The sequence below is a fragment of the Chionomys nivalis genome, chromosome 10 (assembly GCF_950005125.1).
Source record: "Chionomys nivalis chromosome 10, mChiNiv1.1, whole genome shotgun sequence".
NCBI lineage: Eukaryota > Metazoa > Chordata > Mammalia > Rodentia > Cricetidae > Chionomys > Chionomys nivalis.
In genome coordinates, this window is record NC_080095.1 from 79,389,770 (window position 1) to 79,411,708 (window position 21,939).

At 39.5% G+C, this 21,939-nt stretch overlaps 1 protein-coding gene across 2 annotated transcripts in view; it reads right to left on the minus strand.

The window, feature by feature from the left end:
- The window catches only part of Crppa (CDP-L-ribitol pyrophosphorylase A), a 250,550-nt gene that overhangs the window by 150,812 nt on the left and 77,799 nt on the right, over window positions 1-21,939 (minus strand). For both annotated transcript variants that reach the window (XM_057782626.1, XM_057782627.1), the window contains exon 6: window positions 2,659-2,753. In XM_057782626.1, the coding sequence (XP_057638609.1) occupies window positions 2,659-2,753 (95 nt within the window). The remainder of the gene's footprint in view (window positions 1-2,658; window positions 2,754-21,939) is intronic.

Below are 21,939 nucleotides of genomic sequence, written 5' to 3' on the forward strand. Positions count from 1 at the left end.
ATTGGTTCTGTCCCCTGTCTGGGCAGTTCACAGTGTGTCAGTGCTGAAGGCAGGAGTCCAGCACAGCTCCTGCTTGTGGTAGCAGGAACTGAGGTTGCTTGCTACAACACTACTGATCAGAAAACAACTTAGGCCAGAATGTGGCCAGACTGTAATTCTCAAACCTGTGATCAGTGACCTGCTTGCTACCAGATCTCCCCTCTTATGGGTTCCAGAGACTTTTAAAATGACCACCAATGGGACACCACGTGTTCAAACACACCAGTCTAGAGGGGCCTCTCACATTCAAACCCAAACAGGCCCCACTCATCAGTGTCTCCGTACCTTTAGAAAGCTTTTTCTCTGAAAGTCAATGCCCAGAAAAAATATCAATCAAATGACGGCAGCAAGATTGACACTGAAGTCCCACGATTTTAGTATCAGTGGCACATGCATCCACGTGCATGTGGTAGGATATGCGTCTCTTAACAAGTAGGCATCTCCATTTAACTTAGAGCCACCTATAATGAATTTGGTGTTCTCCATTATGCTACAGTTAGACATTTGGGTCATCCCAAATCTATGTTGTAAAATTCTTCCCAGGCAATTAGCATAAGCACACCCAATCTCGTCCCTCAGCTTCAATGGGAAACATTTCTCCTATTCACATCAGTGAAACAGTCCCCCCATTGTGTAAGGAAGAGCTCCACACCCACACTGATCTGCCCTGCAGATTTCAGCCATGTGACTTCATCATTTTTATACGCTCTTTCAAAGACAGACAAAAGCTCTTGCTGTAAAGAGTTATAATTTTCACCATTCTGTGCTTTTCTGTAAATTATGAACTGAAAAAATGCAATACCACAAAATAAATCTGATTTTATAATGGAAGAGAAATCTATATAAAGCCAGATAAATTCCTTTCCAAGGGACCTACTTCTTTCAGACTTTACTATAATCCTGTCAAACTTCAAGATTTCATACCGATATTTTTCTTTCATCTGTGCTTGAGAGATATCAATTAACAAAAGCATTTTGCATCTACCAACACCTACATTCACAGACTGACAACATGGCCTTGTTCAAATTAAAAGCCAGAAGATTTCTTTAATTGTAAAACAAAGGAGAGGCTCACTGGGTGACCGTAAAGATAAGCACATATAGCGCTGTGTCGGCGCACAGACCACACAGAGTTGTTGGGTCCCAGCAGTTACAGGAGAGGCTCACTGGGTGACTCTAAAGATGACAAGCACATATAGCGCTGTGCTGGTGCACAGACCACACAGAGTTGTTGGGTCCCAGCAGTTAAAGAGCAAAAAAACATCCTGGTGAGTGTGTGTGGTTTAAGAATTAGCAAAGCGAGAAGCCAGAGAGAACACAGCAGGAAAGGCAGTTCCTTCCAACATCCACCAAGATTCTTTAAGGCTATCCAAACTTCAGGTGTTGAAAAATGAGGTCGACAACATGAGGAAGCACGAACGTTCTCACTTTGCTAGGGATGCTGTGGTTCTGGGGTCACAGAACACTCAAAGCTGTCGGCCGAAACACTCCTGTGGGGCAAAATTTCAGCAAAAAGGCCTAGAGTGCTAGAAAGAATCAGATCGTGGATTTAAAAAGGTCCATGGCAGCAGACGGACAGCAGGGATGGACGTCCAGGGACAACAGGGCTGCCGTGTCCCTCCTCTGGAAAACAACTCTAGAAGGAGCGTCACCCCATTAAGTAGAAACTATTTGATAAGCCAGAATTTCCCCTTAATAGTACATGAAATTATCTGTCTAAAAAAAGAATACCTGCGGGATCTCAAAGATGTATAAGAAATGAAGGAATAAAAAGCAAAATAATGCTCCCGTAAGTAGTGATTCACTGGGAACACCTATCTACAAAACAGATCCAAACTAACCTAAGGTTTAATACAGTAAATGAAACTATATACAATCAGCTTCGGAACGCTTACAAACAACAAGACAAAACCCCACTCATTGCAGAAATGAAGAGTAAAGTAGCAAGTTAACAGGTTTTTCTCAGGCTTGAAAAGAAATACGAAGTGGAAAGTAAGAAAATTCTAGACAAATAAAAACAAAGAGAAAGTAATAATTAATCATGTCCACCTATCTAAAAAGGAGCAACCTCTGAAGAGGAAAATGAAAGTAACAGTAAATACTAAGAACATGGATGGCTCAAGAACTGTTAAATAAAAGAGTTAAAATTATAAAATTAATAAGCACTTTATTACCCCAGAATACCCAGCAGAACCAGCCACTAATCTTACTAAAACAGTTGGTCGCATGTGGATCACCACAGCACCCGGGGAGTCCAATGAGCCCTTCACAAGGACCGCATATCAGCTGTCCTGAATATCAGATATTTACATTACTATTCTTAACAGTGGCAAAATGACAGTTATGAAGTAGCAACTAAATAATTTTATGGTTGGTGGTCACCACAACATGAGGAACCATATTAAAGGGTCACAGCATTAGGAAGGTTAAGAAGCACTGCCCAGGAAGAATGGACAAGATGGAGCATGCGCCAATCACAGTACTGAGAAAATGGAGGACCTTAGGGAGAGAGGAACTAGCAACATGAGATTTGAATGATTTGTGGGCTTTCTCAAGGAAGATTCTTTCATGCCACAAGAATTTGTGACAGCTACTCCTGCCCAGTCTTTGAATACTTACATTTAATTCCTTTTTTAGCACTTCCTTGAGAAGATGTCCTGTAGATTCTTCATCTTTTGTGTTCATAACCACACAAATATCTTGTGAAATTTTCTCTGAAATTAAAAGTAAAAAAGTTCTTAAACTTTATCATTCAAAGAAAGCATAGAAAAAAAAAACCTTATTATCTAAAAACTTGTGGTTGCTTGATCTTCATCCTCCTTGAGTAAGATGAGGAGAGTCTAGCTCCAGGCCAGGTAGAGTAACCTGGGCTACAGGCTGAGGCATCCTGGATTCTGTACCAGCCAGGCCACTGTATCCTTACATCACACACAGTGCAGTAGGTACCCATCCAGCACATAGACAAGCTCTTGGTTTACATTTTACAAGGAGTAACTAGAAGTGACCATTATTTATGTGACCAGCACCAACCATTCTCGATCAGGAGGAATTCCCCTGGTTATAGATAGTCCCACTTATAGACAGATGTTTTCTTCAAACCATTCCCAGGTCTTTCTTTGGCTTGTGTCGACATTGTCAGTTCAATACAGCTCCATTCCAGTTGGGATTCTTACCACAGGAAATGAAAATGGTCGAATTTTTCTCAAACTTGTTAGCTTGTTTGAGACAGCTTAAATGTTTAAATATAAACCATCTGACATGGTGCTACTAGCCTCTGAATTTTCTGTGCATTCTCCCAAAAGATATGAAGTCCTCCTCTACAGGGATCTGAGGGGCTAAGGAACATCACTACAGCCATCAAGTACGGAGTCTTGAACTAAGAAGAAGAGAAAGTAATTTAAAATAGCATTTCCCAGTCAAAACTGGCTGGGTCAGCATTAACCTCACGGCATAATACATGGGTGGCTTATGTCATATGTTTTCTACAGGAATTAATCAATTAATAATTTTTTCAAGCAAAGCTAGATAGGAAAGTTAAGATAATACCACCTAAGTGATAATACTCCTTTTACTAATTCCCATTTGACCAAGAATCCGATTTGTTTACACAGTTACAATAATGTAGAGAACATGGCAACCATGGAGAAAAGAATTATTGTGAATATGTACAGTAAGTCAGAGTCTTCACTGCAGAGAAGGAGACAGACACTCATAAGATCCCAGGGCTCTTAGTAGTAGAAAAGGGACACAAATCCAAAAATATTCCATTTACAGACCTACAGCTACCTCAGAAGACCAAAATGGGCATGGTGGAAAGGACGTGGAGCACTTGGTGAACCTTGAGACATTCTGATGTTCCTTCATTGTCACCCTCACATTTAATGCCTCAATGTAAGCGTATATTATTATCGAAGTGTTACCACTCCTATCTTCATGCCAGGATATTTAAATACGGGTATACATAAAGACCACACCTTCCTAGAGGGATACCACACTTGTAATAGTTGGTATAAAAAGCTGATGGCATACTTTTTGCTCGGATCCTGCAGTCGGGACAATTAAGCATATGTAAACACAGTCATTTCAGTGGATGGAGAAGGAGAACATCCCTCTTCTGAATGCGGATCTTCCGCACTAAGCTATGCTACCTCATATCGCCTCCTCTCTCAGGGATCTACTTGCTTACTTGCTATGGTTCTATTGTTCCCAGAAGTCTGTAGGCACACAACCCTAACAAAATCCAGTCCGATTCAGAATAGAGACAAAGTAGTCAGCCTGGAAGTGCTGTGGAACGTCACCACGTATGAAAGACAGACCGCTGACAAAACAGGTGATGCTGTGTAATCAAATGAGACTAGAACCTACCCTGGAAAGGTGAGTGGGCTTTGCTTAGGAGTGGAAGCAAGGAATTTGAAAGAATTCACAGAGATAAAAATGAAAATAAGATGAAAAAGGTTGGTGTAAGGAAAGAACCCATAAGCATAGTGTGATCTATAAGCAGCAAAATGAGTAGGAGGTGTTGAGCAGAAAAGGCTCAGGCAGGAATCCATGGAGGCCAAGGTCATGAGATCCTCTCCCAAAAGACTCTGAGGACAAGGCAACCAGCCTCCATTCAGAGTCTGTTGAAAGTCAACACAATCGATATACATGAATTTAAATCCTTGGAAGGAAATGTGGCTCTCCAGCATCCTTGTAAATGCCTAGGAATATTTTTAAATGTGTATAATACACAAAAAGATGCATCTATCACTACAGAGTGACTGCCAACACAACAGTCAGTGTGTCAGCACTAAAGCACTTTTGACAAATTAATAAACTACATATAGTTAAGAATTGCTTCAAATAAAAACTAAACATATAAATTGTTCCCTCTTTGCTTTATTATATACTCCTATGCACGCATACACACTCTGCTCAAGGTAAATTACTAGTACCAAAACTAAAGCCAGCAGTCTCCTACCTTTTTAAAACAAAAGTATTCTGACAATTAAATTTTAACTACATTTGGCATTTATCTCAGACTGTATTTCAACTATTCTAAATATAGGACTTTTACTTAGGAATTTTTCATTGCCATATAAATTTTCCAATAAGTTTCTGTAATTCAGAGTTTTTAAAGAATAACAACATCAAATATTAAATTTTTCAATGATCATGATTCAGTCCCCAATTTTTTGATATTTTCCTTAATTATTCCAAGCTAACAGTGGTTTATAGCATTTAGCACAGAGTCGTTTTACAGTTTGTTTTCAATGGTTCGTTGGTAATACTGTCAATTGACATTCTAATTTTATTTTCTATTTCAGTGCAAAATTATTTTTATCCGGATCTTACAATAATTTTGTTAAGTTTGTTTATAAGCTCTAGTCATATATATATATATATACACTTCTAAACACAGGATAAAATATTTTCTTCCTCGCTAAATCATAATTGTATCTAATAATTTTTAAACAGAATTTTATAATCTCATTAAGTCTGTCATATTTATAATAAATAGTTAAATTATTTACAGGTCAGAAGTATTTTTATCTATCCTCCACAAAATTGTATAAAATTGATAACATTTCTGTAATTTTTAGAGTTCATGAGTAGAGTTGCTGTTTTAAGTTATGAGTGCCTATAAGCTCTATTCTATATCAGTTTAAAATGTTGTGTTTGTCTCAAATTATGTCCATCTAAATTCTTATGACTGTCAGCAAAGAGTGTTCATAATAACTTCAGTGTTCACAGGAATTTAATGTTCTTTTTTTCATTTGGTGGTAATTATTTAAGCCTCTAGTATTTGTCCTGATTATCCTTGCGAAAGTACTAACCATTATATTAGCATTTTCTTGGAATAGCATTTGGAATCAGAGTGCTATGTAACAATATAAATACACACACCTAATCCATCACCCACTTAGCACAAAGTTATGTGGACGGGGAGTGAAGGACCCATATGGAAATAATAAAGTAATGAAGCAAAGAGTTGCCATGGCATGGATCTGCGAAACCAGGTGAGAGCACGGCAGCTTCCTGTGAGGTTCTTGCACGCTTTAAGCTTGAAAACATTAGAATAAAAAGTGTCCTTACTTTACAAAACAAATAAGATACAAAGACAAATACGTTAAACTATCTTAATAGTAAAAGATACTAAATTCCCAACCTTAAAGATCATGAGAGCAAAACCTAAGTGAAGAGGATCTAGACTCAAGATGTGAGACACTGAACACTAGTAAACAGTAGCGTTCCCTGTGCGGCCAGCTCACATAATAAAGGTCCCGCCATTTGTTTACCACACAGTAGTCTGAGCTGCACCAGATGCCCTCTTATACCTTCTGAGGACCATATGCATATGTCCTCTATTTAAAATGGCAATTTCACCATCTGCTCCTCCTCCGAGACCAGAATAGTAGAAATCTCCAACTATCTCTTCAGACTCAAGTCTCCGTCTGGTGGACTATGAGAAGTCACTCACAAGCCATGTTCTTCCCTACCTCCAGGCTCTTCAGACCACAGGTTTGCTAACGACTCAATGAGCTCCTAGCCTGAATTTTGGGAAATTCTGAAAGTGATCTGATACAGAGCCAGATTGGAATCTCTACTTGGCTGACACTAACTTTGTATAATTTGGGAATTATAAAAGCTTCCTCTCTTTACAAAATATGCAAATTGCCTACCATAGCTGATTAGCCCCCCTCGAGCAGTGTAACTCTTTTGAGGTAACAGTTCAGTTTCCTTTAATCTTCTTACATATTGTGGCAATTGGAGAATGGTGAGTTCGGAAAGACATGGTGGGCCACCCATGCACTGAGGCACTGAGTCCTTCTACTTCTGATGGGAAGCTATGAAAGAAAACTAACCCCGAACAACCAGCACATTTATCTGCAAGTCTCACCAAGGTTTCCAGTTTAGCAGATTCTCCCAATACTCTAAAGATGACATGTAAAAACAACAACATGTTTAACAACTGTAAGTGTCAGGAACTGAACATGCATTTAATAATAAAGTCTTAGGAAAAAATCAATTCAATATCTGAGATGCTTCTGGAAGCATTAGGTCATTCCCTGGTAGTGTGTTCAAGTATGAACTGAGAAAAGACAATTTTTAAGAAAATCCAACAAATGTTCTACTGAGCAACATTGCCAGCTCCAATAAAACCAATGAATGATTATGGGCCACTCTAGCTCTGGTCACCTCTATAATGAAACAGGGAGCTGGCTCACTGGGAAAGACCACACACTGTAAAGGCCTGAGGACCTGAGTTTGAATTCCCAACACCATATAAAAACCCAGGAATGGACTGGCAGAAACAGGACAGTTCCTGAGCCTTGCCTGACTCCAGCTTTAGTGAGAGACGATATGTCAAAGGAATAAGGCAAAGCGTGGTAAGAAGAACACTGTAAGACTTTGTCTGGCCTCTATGCACACATGGGCACAGGTATAAACACACACACATACATACCACACACACACAGGTACACATACACACATAAACAAACACAACACACATGTATACATACACATGCCACACATACATACATACCACACAAATAAACACACAAACACATGTGTACACATACAAACAACACACAAACATTTATTAATACATACCCCTATATGCAAATATACACACACATGTATACATACATATCATACACACACATGCACACACATACACATTTTAATTTTTTTCTGTATGAAAATCTCCAACTTCTGGCCTGTGTATTTGCATGTGCACAGGCATAAACCAACACAAATATACACATTGACACACGCATGTGCAAATTCTTTTAAATTCGTATGAATGTATCTGATGTATGAAAACTAATTAATACAATGAATATGTCATAACTCATACCCTTTCCAGAACACGTGCAGTCAGTATCAGAAGTTGCGGTTAGAAAGAACCTCTAACTACTTTGCCTCCTCTTGTCTTAGGGAAACATAACTCTAAATCTGATCAAGCTCCAGGATCCGTTGCTAAATTATCAAAGACAAAGTAACACGTACCACTTAACCACACATGACTACACAGGTATCAATATTCAGATTACCTGCAGGCCAAAACAAAAGATAAACATTTTTAAGAAGCATATCAGGATACATTAAATAAAGTTAAAATGTCTTTCGTTACAAAAACAACACACAAAATGTGATAAGAAAACTGGGCATGGTAGCACATGGTTATCACCCCAACTCTTGGAAAGCTGAGCGCCATGAATTCAAGGATGCCTGGGCCACATACATAGCAAGTATCAGTTCAGCTGGGGCTACTTGGCAAGGAACCATCTCAAACAAAACCTGTGATAAAAAGAGGCAAGCGCAGTGGCACCTGCCTGTATTCTCAGCCTGAGACAGGAGGATTACAAGTTCAAGGTCCAGAATGAGACCATTCGTGCATACAGATCCAGCGAAGCGGTAAGTGAGGAAATTAGTGACAATGTGGACGACTGTGACTTTTGACGAACACTCTGTAAGGGTTTGGGGGAAACGACAGCCTGGATTTGCATTAGTCCTTTTACCCACACTGATTCTGCTTCTACTCATTCAGAAAGAAAGTACCTTGGGCTGGGAAGACAGCTTAGTCAGCAAAGTGCCCATCAGGATGGCTTCTGGGATCTGCCCTAAACAGTCCTGGTAGGGAGGAAAGGAGCACTAGAGATAGATAGGTGGACCCTGGAACTCAAGGGCTGACCAGTCTTGTCAGTCAGTGAGCTACCTGACGATCCACAGTGGAGAACAACTGAGGAAATATTACAGGTCGATTTCTGGACTACACAAAAAGTGATTTTTTTTTCAATTTGGATATATTTTTTCAGTTCTAAAATTATTGTTTGACTCCTTGCATTTCTACTCTCTTTAGATCATTTCTGTTTCAAGAGTGTTAGTGTAGTGCTTCCTTCATTGGTGCTTTAAAGCATTTGTTTGATAACTACAGGAGAGATGAAATTCCACCTGTCTTCTTGTGCTCACACTTGAACATGCTTTCCTCTAAACAATCATGTGTCAGTGGTGGCCATGACAGTGGCCATGTCAGCACCTGGGGCAACAGCAGACCCTGAATAATCTTAGAGGGGCACATTCCCCACTGATCAGAAATTGTAGTGGCTTTGAAATGTGGGGGAGCATTGTTACTGTTCCTTCTTCCTCTCCTGTTCTGGACATAAACAGAGTCACTGAAAATATGAAGGAGTGGCAGGTCTCATATTTTCCAGGAGAATGCTGATCGGGGAAAAGGGGTGGGAGGAGTGTGGCGGTAGAGCAGTATGGGCTATTTATAAACGCTATTCCAGGGAACCCCCTTGAACTGCACACAAAATGGCCTGAACCGAAATGTCATGCTGCAAACTTTCAGAGTGGGGGTAAGTGATAAACAGGGTACTTTACAGGCCCCTGAGCTGAGCCATGGGAGACTGATCCAAATAAAACCATAGTAATTTTGAGAAATGCAATGGACACTTGGAAAAACAACACAGGATAGTTAAAACATGAACTGCGTGAATTTACTACTGAAATGCTGGTCATTTGAAAAGGACCCAAAATTTTACCACAGACTATCCAGATAGTATCTCATATTCAGAATATTAATACAAATAATGGTATTTGGTTTCCAGAGAACTGGGCAAGTCTAATCACCCAGGGAAAAAGAGTGAGTCTATGAAATGTTGCTGTGCTCACACATACATGGTGGGATTATTGTCAAATGTTTTAAAACAGCAATTAAAAAAGTAGTGCCCTAAACAGCAACCTTGAAATATGATGTGATTCTCTTTCAGGAAGGTTAAACTTAAGTGATATTCTAATAAAAATCTTCCAAGAGCAAATGAATGTATAGTCAATAAACATGAATGGTTCTGAAGGAAGACAAAATTTAATTTGCGATTCTCATCTTCTTTCCCTTCAGATAAATAAAGTGAACACAAGCAACACTTGGTTAGTTCTAGAGGAAAGAGAATCCAGAGAAACACTGTCAGTTTTCTAGGACCCTTCAAGTTTATTCCACCAGGCCTCCTTTTCTACTGGATTGGCTTCTCATATCAAAGCTTTGGAGCTCACAGGTAAATACGAACTATATTTAATACACAGGTTGGTATTTCTGAAAGATATTTGGCATTGAAGCTCTATATATTCAAAGTAAGGTCAGTGTCTTCCACATTCTGTTGGGGTCTGGGAATCAGAACCCAATTTTACGTTCTGCGTTCTATCCCTCAAAGATTAAGAGTGGCATTAAACAGACTCGCAAGTGAGGAAAAGTGAGCGCCCACACCTCTAGCTCCAGCACTCGAGGGGCTAAGGCAGAAACACCACGAGGTCAAAGTCAGCCTGGGCTCCATGAGGAGACTCTCTACCCAAGGAAAAATGAGAAAATAGGAAGGGGCAGCAGTATGGAGCCTGGAGCACTATCTCGGTCACATCCTATGGTTTCTTATCATCAGGATGATGAAGGTGGAAGGTGGGAAGCAAAGAGGAAAATAATCAATGAGCCATCATTACAGGAAACCAGTGAAGACACGCTTGCAAGAACATTAAATACAAACACGTGACGCTGTCAGCATAGCCTCCCTCCTGTGGAGAAAGCTGCCCTGATCTGTGCACATTGAAACTCAAGCCCAACCCCGCTGGTGCAGATTTTTAAAAAGAAATTGTATATAATCAGATGGCAAGCACACTTAAAATGAGACACAAGGTACCAGATGAAATTCCTACCTTAGAACGGAGTGTAAGAGGTGGGCACGTGGCATCCTGTCTTGACACACACTGCAGTGGAAGCCACACAAATGTTTTGCTATTTTCTGGTAACATATTATTTTTCCTTTTCAGCATGTATTCATTTTGAACTCAGAAAAGTAAGTTCGAAAGAAATATTCTCTTCTAAGGTTCAAATTACGTCCATGTACTTTAGAAAAAAAAAAGTGTCATTACTTTGAATATACATGTTATACCTGGGTGTGAGGCTTTTCGTAATACTACTCCAGAGTGAAGCACAGGTGGCTGGCCTCCATCTGTTATCTAATTTGATGCTTAGTAGCTCACTATGACCTTTGACATTTTTGAAAATGACAGATTTTCTTGCCTGTCCTTGAACAGACATTTCGCTGATGACAAAGTCAGAAAATTACTTACTTTCTTGTTTGATTAAACAAACAAGAAAACTCATTTTCTCTAATCTTGACCCAAATATTTAGCTTTCTAATTTACATCTTTCTTAACAATAACTTGCTGAAGAAACCAAGTTCCTTTTAAATTATCTTACGGTCATCCTATTCTCGTTAACCAAAGCTTGACGCAAATGTTGTTGACGCAAATGTTCTCACATATTCAAACAAGATACCAGCACAGCACTGTTTTCAAGACAGTAAAGAACAAAACCTATTGTGTACAAAGAAGACTTGGTATTAATGGGGGTAATGTGGAAAATTAAGTATCAGTCAAAAGCCAGAAACATCAAAACAGCAAGGTTTCTGAGTAAATCTTAGCTGACACTTTGCATTGTCCAAGAAAACATGGTTAATATGAGTGGTGCCCTCACTGAGACATTAACAAGGGACCTCTGACAAGGACATACCACAGATGTAGAGAGGTCCACTTGTACCCAGTGGAAACCTGACTGCCCCTTGCTCATCTTTTCAACTTCATTCAAAAGTTTCAAAAGAATTTCATACTTAAAAATCACAATGCTAAGCAAGCACGAAAGGACGCTTACAAAGAAGCCATCCATTTTCCATGTGCGTAAAACACCAAAGCCAACACAGTAAGTTCTAAGTTTCCACAATGCTGATCCAAATTTGTTCATATGTAATTTATCTTATTCCTTCCAGTCAAGGCCCATTCAGAAGCATCTCTCCATCCTTTCATGTGTCTGCACACAGGAATTCAAACACTTTCCTATCAGCCCAGCCTTCCAACAACGTGAAGGAGAAATGAGTGAGAACACAGACGCGATTTTCTTAATATTGTGAGAGAACGGCACCTGTACATTGATATTCCGAGCTGCAAGGCAGGGACTGTATTCTTCAAATAGAATGGAAAATTATTAGTCAGTAAAAGAAGTTCCATTTCAGAAAAGTCAATTGCCCTTACAAATAAAACAGAGGGAAAACAATAAATGATGACCAGGAAAAAGGCACAGATCTTTAACCAATTCTAACTAAAAGCAGCTAAAAATGATTTTCAATTTTAACTTCTCTTATTGTATTTTTATATAAAGCATCACAAGAAAAGAGACACCATGAGTCATTTTTATAGCATAAGTTTACTCAAGCTTGTACAATTATAACCAAGAAAGAATAAAATGAATTTTTATAACACTCTTCAGTCACAAAACTGAAGGGCAATATTGAAAAAAATCAATAAGCTCTTTTAATGAAGGAATTCCATGGGGGCTCTTTTCTTAGAAAAGTTTCAGAATATTGACCCTTTGGCCAAGATACCGTCAGCATATTAAGTCAAGTGCGGCTTGGGACTGTTTGTATGGCTTGTGTACATGCAGATAAAATGCGCTGGCGCTGGCGTCTGTTGCCACTTTAACATCTTGGGGTTTGTCTGAACATGCAGAGCAGGCTTGGTGGGCTCAGCCAGTTTGTGGCAGGGTGGGAAATACAGTACTTCTTTGTTCAGTGGATGTTTACGAACATATCAGTCAGCCCAGGGTTTTGTTGTACTAATTAATCACACAGCTCTGAAAAGATTGTTTTCATTTTCAGTCAGAGTAAAAGCTGGAAAAAGTTAAACACTAAATAACACAGCCCAAATTTAACACGCTACCTTAGGAAAAGGAAATGCTGGGGTTTCATGGTTTTATATAAATGTAACAGTAATTTGTAACTAGCTGTATGTGGGGGCAGCCCCCACAAAAGACAGCCATGAGAATGCCACTCTCCATATATCTTTCCTACTAACCATGGTACACCATAAGTAGGACCCATGTAAGCAATGATGCTAAGTTAAATCAAGTTAAAAATTAGTAGCAGAAGAAAATTAGATTGGGAACTTTATTCCTATTTGAAGATGTTAGTCATATGCTTATATGAAATTAAAAACCTAAGTCAAATATTAATGAAATGAGATTTTGTTTTCCTCAGAATGAAATTTCCATATTAAACCAAAGATGTTGACTTGATTATAAATTAAGATGGACCAAATACCCATTATTCCAGTAAGTCGTAAATTTGCTAGTAGAAAACACTCTTGCATCTGACATAAGTTTTTTTTTTATCATAGCAAAGTTTTATAGTGTGAAAATGCTAAGGAAACAAGAAAGAAGTCACATCAAAGTACTTACTACCCATCAAGAATTAGTATTCAAGAGGGAAATAGCTGGAATATACCAAATTACAGAATATTCAGCAATCATTATAGCATGGGAAAAGTTACAAGGTCTACCCTAAATTAGAAAAGTGTTGTCAACACAGACCATATTTATAAAAAAAATAAAACTTAAAATTCTAAACACTATACAACTAATCATTTTTAACCTACTATTCTGCCCTGTGGTTTATATTTCTGTTCTCTCACTGGGCATGATCATTTAGTTATCGTCTATTTTTATGAACATCTGTGATGCAAGCAGCACCAGGTACTTCCTAGAAAAGCACTGGGAGGCAAGATCTTTGTTCACCAGAAGATCAGCTAAAGGCACAGTCCTGATCCAAAGGCATAAGAGCTGGACAGGGTTTAGAAACCAACAGGATGTCCACTGAGAAGGGATCTACAATTGGTACCACTCTACTGAAACTTGGAGAATGAAGCCAAAAATGAAGCAGACTAAGGTCTCATGCAATAGCCATCTTTATTCAGGGCCTCAGATAACCATATGCTGAGGGCACTCTGGGGGTTAAGCAAGGTCAAATGGGCAAAGTTCACTTGAGTTCAAACTGCATACAGTCACAGAAGCAAGATCACATGGATTCAGGCTTCTAAAGAACAAGTAATGCTTAGAAACATCATTTTTATAATAATAGGTAAGGAGATGGTAGTCTGAAGCAAAGCCACTCTTATTACTACACCTGGGAGGGCACGAAAGCACATCCAAGAGCAATCTACGCTGTGGAGGAACAGACTCATCTGTTCATGTGAACTCTTCTCACAAGCTCAGAATTCTCCTCACACAGCACCATGCGTGGACTGTGTTCAGACCCAAGATCAGCTCTCATGTTGGCAAGGGGGTCTGCACAGTTGGGAGTGAAAGAAGACATGAGCCCAAAAGTTGTATGGATAATGCAGGCCTGTATTTCAATCAAAGAGGATATTCTTAACAATTTTGAAACAGAGAAGAATAAGCCTTTATCTCAATCTTCCTACCAGTAAGTTGGGAGAAGCAAAGTTATTTGAAGAACCAATGAGCTAACTTATATGGGCTTCCTGGTATGAGTGCTGTGTGCCCTCAAACAGCATACATATATCATACTAGTTCTACATTACAGCAGTACTTTTAATGGCATAGAGATGGATAGACAGACAGACCAAATACAGCTGTTCATCCTTTGCAAGCAGAAAGGCAGTAAGGCAGTAGGCTAAGGACATATATTCTTATTACTTTAAATCTTCAAGGAAAAACACTATGCTTGTATCTGTTACCATACAATTATTAAACCCAACACAATAACAAAACAGTAGATATTCCTTACATATTTACTGAACTATGATATGAAACAGATTCAACACATATTATTGTTAGCAACACTGAAATCCATAAAATTCTTAAAATAAAAATATTTATTTTAGTATATAATTTTGTTACAAATTAGTCCTGAACTTAAAATAACTAGAAACAAGTAGGTGAGTGCCATCCAAAGGGTCTTCATAACTTTGGTAACTGCTTTCTGGAGGCAGTAGTTTTGCTCTGTGTTTGTATAATGACTTTCTGGACACCTCATGCAATGATCCATATCTACTGAGGAATTGAAAACATTTTGAATATATGCTAGGTTCCCCAAACAACTTCCTAGCACCAGCTCTCTGGAATTTTCCCACAACACCACATATTTCTTTGACCCTCTAGTTTGCTGGTCATAGACTGACCGCTTAGAAAGTCAGGGAAGATTAAGGGACATGGAAAAGGGAAGGAGCACCTCACTCACAGGTCTGGATGAAGACTCAACACAGTTAGTGATATGTGCTCTGAAGGTTGTTAATGTGAAGATAATATTCATTTATATACAGACACCTAAGAATATTAAAACAGCAATGAAACATGCTTCAGGCATATATATGCCCTCAAGTATTGCCTTATTCCTCTCCCAGATATTATCTGTGAGTCTCACAAGCAAGACTATTAACTTTTGTTGACAGTAGAAACATCTTAACTAACTTCCCATGAAATTTTTGTGATCTTGGGTTTTACAGTACCAAATGCAATTTGTTCTTCTGTCCTTTTGTCTGCATATCTCAGGAACCACCCAATGATCTTATTTAAGTTTCTTAGCAAACTTTGAAAAGACAGAACTTCAAAACACATTGACATCAAATACATGAGAAGCCCACACCCACACTGGGGTTGGATCCCTTCCCTGAATACTTTTCTACTAAACCATAACCTAAACACCTCTTATAAACTCCAATTCTGTTTAATACTGACTTGTTCTAAAATTCTTTTTGCAGGGAAGTCAAGAATCTAAACTTCACCTTAGAGGGGAATTCAGAAAGGACCGCTTAGGATAGCAGCAGGCAGTTCAATGAATTTATGTCTCTGGCCCATCTTCCTACCACTGCTGAGTTGAATCTCTTCCTGCAGTCTATACCTGTGTGTATCATATTGCTTTCTCCAGAAATGTGATGGATCAAGTTATGTTTTAAATTTCAACTACTGTGCCTAAAAGACCCATAAAACGAAACTGCCTCTAACATGCATGCCCCTTGCCCACAAATAGATACTTCCTGAAATACTGGAGGCTATTGCTTATGTAAGATAACAAGTCACACATTTTCCTTCGCAGGAACAAACTTGTTTGACCCCACTGCACAAGTTATGCACAATCACATGGGAGGTCATCGGCAGGAAACAATGTCAGGATGTATGCCTGGCCCTGAATGGAAGTAGGCAAGAAGTACACAGGCAGGAAGCATGCTAGGATAGATGCTTTTCCCTGATTGGACCTGGAGGGAAATGCATAGCCTTGTTGGTTTGCATTTATACACCTCTGAAAAATGTGGCTTGTCACCATTTTCTGGGAATCCCAGAATGGACCTGGCCAGTATTTAATTAAAGCTTGCTTCAAATTTGGTTTATAATTGTGGTAGTTGTCTTATTCTCAACCAGTGAAATTAACAGATGACCCCAATTGATAAAGTTGGAAAAGGTAAGCCTGAGAATAGTAGTTTTTAGTAGACTTCTGCTAACCACATTCTATTTAAAAATTTGCATGTTTGTGTGTGGACGACGAATACATGTAGATTTACAGGTATGTACAGGCCAGGTATGTGTATATGACACGTGTGTATAAACCATGTATATATGGGTCATGTACCTATAGGCCACATGCATATAAACCACATGTGTATGGGGCACGTGTGTATAGGCCGCATGTCCACAGACCACGTGTATATAGACCACATGTGTATAGGGTATGTGTGTATAGGCCATGTATGTATGTATAGGTCACGTAGTGGGTGTCATGAACAGTTGATCTCACTAAACCTGAGCTCACCTAGGCTCGCTTTCCAGTGAGCTTCAAGGATCCTCCATCTGTCTCCCCAGCACTGGGATTGTAGGTGGATACTACCATACAGTGCTACATCTCACAACTTCAAAAATTCAAAAGGAAAACTCCAAAAGTTCTCTCTCCTGGTACTTCAGTTACCAGTGTTGGTATTTAGTACAAGCCCTGAAGAAGGTAGCAATCTTGAGTGTAATCTTGGAGTTGGAATATGATAGCAAGATTCCAAACTTATAATGCAGTAAAACTACCTTCGAGAGATGTGGTCTATAGGTGACCATACGAGGAGCCTAGAAAAATGCCTCTTGAATTGATGGAGGAAGGTCATTTGTCAATAAACAAACTGCCTTGGCCCATTTGATAGGCTACCCCTTAGGTGGGTGGAGTAGACAGAATAGAATGCTGGGAGGAAGAGGAAGTGAGCTCAGACTCGACGGCTCTGCTCTCTGGAGCAGACGCCATGCTCTCCTCTCCAGAGCAGACACGATGAAGCTCTGACCCAGGATGGACGTAGGCTAGAATCTTCCCGGTAAGCGCACCTTGGGGTGCTACATACATGAACAGAAATGGGCCAAGCAGTGTTTAAAAGAATAGAGTTTGTGTGTCGTTATTTTGGGGCATAAGCTAGCCAGGCAACCATGAGCCGGGCTGTGGGAAGAGGCCCGCAGCCCCTACTACAGATGGCCCCCAACGTGTGGACAACTGATTCCACAGAAAGCCTGAGAAAGCTTGGGAAAGAATAGAGTAAAGCGTGTTTTCTTGGTAGCAGCAATTTCTTGGGTCTGCTCTGCTTGCTAGATGCAAGCACGTACTCTCATCTAAGAGAGGCTTCCTGACTCAGCTTCAGCTGTGAAACCTTGCAGCTCATTTAAGAGGTCCTGCCATGAAACACGTAAAACGGTGTTGGTGAAAAGCTGAAGGCATGCTTTTCGGTTTTCAGCCATAGCAGGAAAAAAATTGTGCTGTTTTAAAATGCCAGCTTTCTGGGCCATCCTGCCAGGGCAAACTCTGACTGTTTGAGGCAGGAGGGCTGACTACAGAGAGAGGACTTGAATGTTGTCTGTGGATATAGTATTGCAGCTTATTTGCTGGCAAGGACCTTGAAACGCCACAGAGTTGTTGTGATAAATATGGCTACAGCCGGTACCTCAGCCATGAGGCTGGAAAGCTAAGGAATGGCTGGATCCAGCCGTCAAAGCCACGGCTTTCATCCTACTGATATTGCTTGGTAAATTAAAGACTCATGTGGTCAGAAAAAGAGAGATATACAGTAAAAGAAAGATTCAAAGTCAAAGAAAATGTTTAAATGATTTACAGTGTGTTTAAAAATATATGCAGGCTGAAAGTTAAAGTTCTTAAAAGTAAAATAAGGAAGAAAGAGAGTAGTTGGGTGTGGTAGTACACACCTTTAATCCCCAACACTTGGAAGGCAGAGGGAGATTGACCTCTGAGACTTCAAGGTGTGGTAGCACACGCCTTTAATCCCACTGCCTGGGAGGCAGAGACAGACAGATCTCTGTGTGTTCAAGGTCAGCCTGGTCTAAAGAGTTATTCCAGGACAAAGATATACAGAAAATACAAAGTAAAAGTAAACGAAATAGAGGTTAAAATAAAGCTGCACAAAGATGGAAAATACAATGAGAATCTTGATACTGTATGCTATTATGCTCTCTTTGAATTGTTTGAATGCTGAGGAAGGAGCAACAGCTGCTAAAAGATATTTGTTTATAAATGTTGCTGAACTAATCCAAGATAGATATTTTCAAAATACCTTGACTTCAGAATTTGGATCTAAGGATATGATACTTTGGAAAAGAGTTTCTTCTTTTGTTTTCACAGACGATGAGATCCTGTGTATTGCTTCTATCCCAATATGGTATGATAGACCACGCCCTCCTGAAAGGTTGCTGTGAACACCCTCAAAAAATTACTTTGCTCAACTGCCGACTGAGAGGAACCTAGCACACAGGTTATACCATGAAAGACCTGATTAACAGCGCCCCCATTCAGCAGGAAGCAGTTTGGAGAGAAAAAACTGCGCCCATGTTCCCATATATTGTTTATAAATGTTCTTTTACATTTAAAGGGGGAGATGATATAGATGTGAATAATTTGCATTGATATGAATCTTGGTTTACTGATATTAATGTAAGGTCAATTTTATTATATGTATATGTATTTCTGATATTGATTAAGGTATTGTGATTGTGTAGTTCACTTAAAAATGTAATGTCTATAGGTTGTTAATGGATAATTATCAATAATAGTCAAGTTTGTAGTCATGTTAGTTAGATTTTCTAGATGTGCATGCTTATATTTTAGATAGACATTCTTCATATCTTTCAAAGATTATAAAATATGGCATTTTAAGTGCTTTAATAACTTAGGGTTTTTCATGACAATGAGACACTCTGCTCCTGGCAGCACCAATCTACTTCAAGAAGAAAGAAGACGGGCATCGAAGAGGCACCTTATGGAGTTTGATAGCTATTTGGGCAGGAAACTGCTCTTGCCTGGACTATTGTATAAACTGGACACAAAGAACCCGCAGAGAGAGGACTGCTGAACTTGCCTAAAGGTGAGATGGTCTTTTGGGGTTCCTGATTCATGAAAGAGACATGAATTCATGTGAGACATTCTGCAGGACACAGCAGATGGTGACTGAACTGCCTTTGAAATTTCCTGCTTCATGGAAATGTGTGCCGGAAACTATGGACCTTTAGGCCGAAGATGGATGCCCCAACGGTACAGAGGAACTTTGGGTGACTGTCCAGGCAGTGAGATGTCTCTGTCATTTCTAGAGTTTAGAAGTTGCTTACTTTTTGTTTGCTTAGGTAATATTGTATTCTTCTCGAGTCTTTGATGGAGTTGAATAATAGATAGATAGTTATAGTTATAGTTTTCCTTAGTTATGATAAAGATAAAATAGATGTAAATATTGTAATTTTTACTTGATAACTGTTTTGTTATATGTAATTTTGCTATGTTAAAGTTAAAATATTGTATTCTTCTGGAGTCTTTGATGGAGTTGAATAATAGATAGATAGTTATAGTTATAGTTTTCCTTAGTTATGATAAAGATAAAATAGATGTAAATATTGTAATTTTTACTTGATAACTGTTTTGTTATATGTAATTTTGCTATGTTAAAGTTAAAGCCTTCCTTTTTTTTTTTGTTTAAACAGAAAAAAGGGAAATGATGGAGGAAGGTCATTTGTCAATAAACAAACTGCCTTGGCCCATTTGATAGGCTACCCCTTAGGTGGGTGGAGTAGACAGAATAGAATGCTGGGAGGAAGAGGAAGTGAGCTCAGACTCGACGGCTCTGCTCTCTGGAGCAGACGCCATGCTCTCCTCTCCAGAGCAGACACGATGAAGCTCTGACCCAGGATGGACGTAGGCTAGAATCTTCCCGGTAAGCGCACCTTGGGGTGCTACATACATGAACAGAAATGGGCCAAGCAGTGTTTAAAAGAATAGAGTTTGTGTGTCGTTATTTTGGGGCATAAGCTAGCCAGGCAACCATGAGCCGGGCTGTGGGAAGAGGCCCGCAGCACCTACTACATTGAATTTGATGTACAATGCAATTACCTGGGCTTATGAAAACAGATTCTTCCCAAAGCATGGTACTGAATGAAGACAAGAATCTCAGGATGTGAGGCAATCACACGACTGCTGGCCTGGCTATGTACACAGTATGAAGACCTCAGAGATGTAGACCTACATAAGCCCAGTAAGATCAGAATCTCCTCTGAGCTATTTCCGAAAAACACAAGCCTTAAAGAATCAGGAAACTCTTGAGTTTACCATTAAATCAACTGCTTACACCTGACCAGATCACATCACTTTCCCAAGATAAAATAGAACACTTTGAAAATATAATGTTAGAAACTATTACCTAAAGAAGAAAACCGCGTAAAATATGATCTTTGCATATTTGTTGGCTGTGATATAGGGGAAGTTTTACAAGATGAAGAACTGGCAGCTGAGACCCTTAGCTATTCTCACACCCCACCACTACTCTACCCAAGCAAGGCAGAACTTACTCGGAAGTAAAGTCAAACTGAGTGTTCTATGTCTTTGTGTTAAAGGCATAGACAAGAACAGTATGGCTTAGCCAGCCAGTCACAAAGAAGTATTTACACATCGCCTGACTGATAGTGTAAATCTATGTCAACTTCTTGATGGATGGTTATAGATTAACTATTTACAAACATAGAAACAAAGTATATAACATTAATGGCTTGAAACAAAATACTCTTGAAGAGAAACAAATCTGACAGTAACTGCAAACAGCCTCCTGAATAGGAAGAGCTCAACTTTCTAAATGTGAGGCCAACTGCTTCCCTAAAACTACACCAAAACTGTGCTCTTCTGTACCCAGCAAGACCCTGAAATTAAGAGTTTACCTCTCAGCCAAAACTGAAGCATATCATTTTGCCCAGACTCTAATTTTGATGGAAACAGTCAGCAGCTTCCTGTTGTCTCGGGGCCAGAGGGAACATCTCCAGTTTTTAAGACTGGGGTTCAAACTGGGTATTTAAAAGGGGGTTATCAGGAAGGGCAATTTTATCCCTTGTGGCATTTGACAACTTCAAGAGATATGTTCATGGACACAGTCCAGGTGTAAAGGAGCGAGCACGGTGTTGCTGCCATCCACACGGTGTAACTAGGGGACCACGCAACAGCATACAAAGGCCTCCTGAAATGCAAGGACCAGCTGGCCTGTGCTGCCAGTGTGGTGCTGAGCTTGCAAACTCTGATTTAAATCACAGAGCCTGCAGAACACAGAGGGAATGCTCCCTCTGCGTGCTGGTTCCATTCCCAGCAGAGTCATAAGTACTGTGTGGTTATCAAATACACCACGTGGGAACATAAAGGTTATAGTGATGGTAAGAAGGGGTGTTTCCACATACATGATCATCATACTTAAAAAAAAAAATACTGCGGTCGTCGTCAGGAAAAAATAAGTTTCTTTTTTTGTTTTGTTTTGTTTTACCAATTATCTAGTCCAAGTTTTCTAGGTTGTGCAAACTGTCCTACGGAGCACGCTCCCCAGTACTCTGACAGGACCTTACTGAGGGGCAGGAGCAGCCTTCTAAGCAGAAAAACAGAGGGACCATCTCAATTTTTATCGAAATATCAGTTTCTACAGTTGTCCTTCCAATAGTATTGATGCTTCATACTTAATAAGCTCAAGTCTTTTATAAAAATTAAAGTCAATGTGGCATAGCAAGTGGTATTTCACAAGCAGGAAACA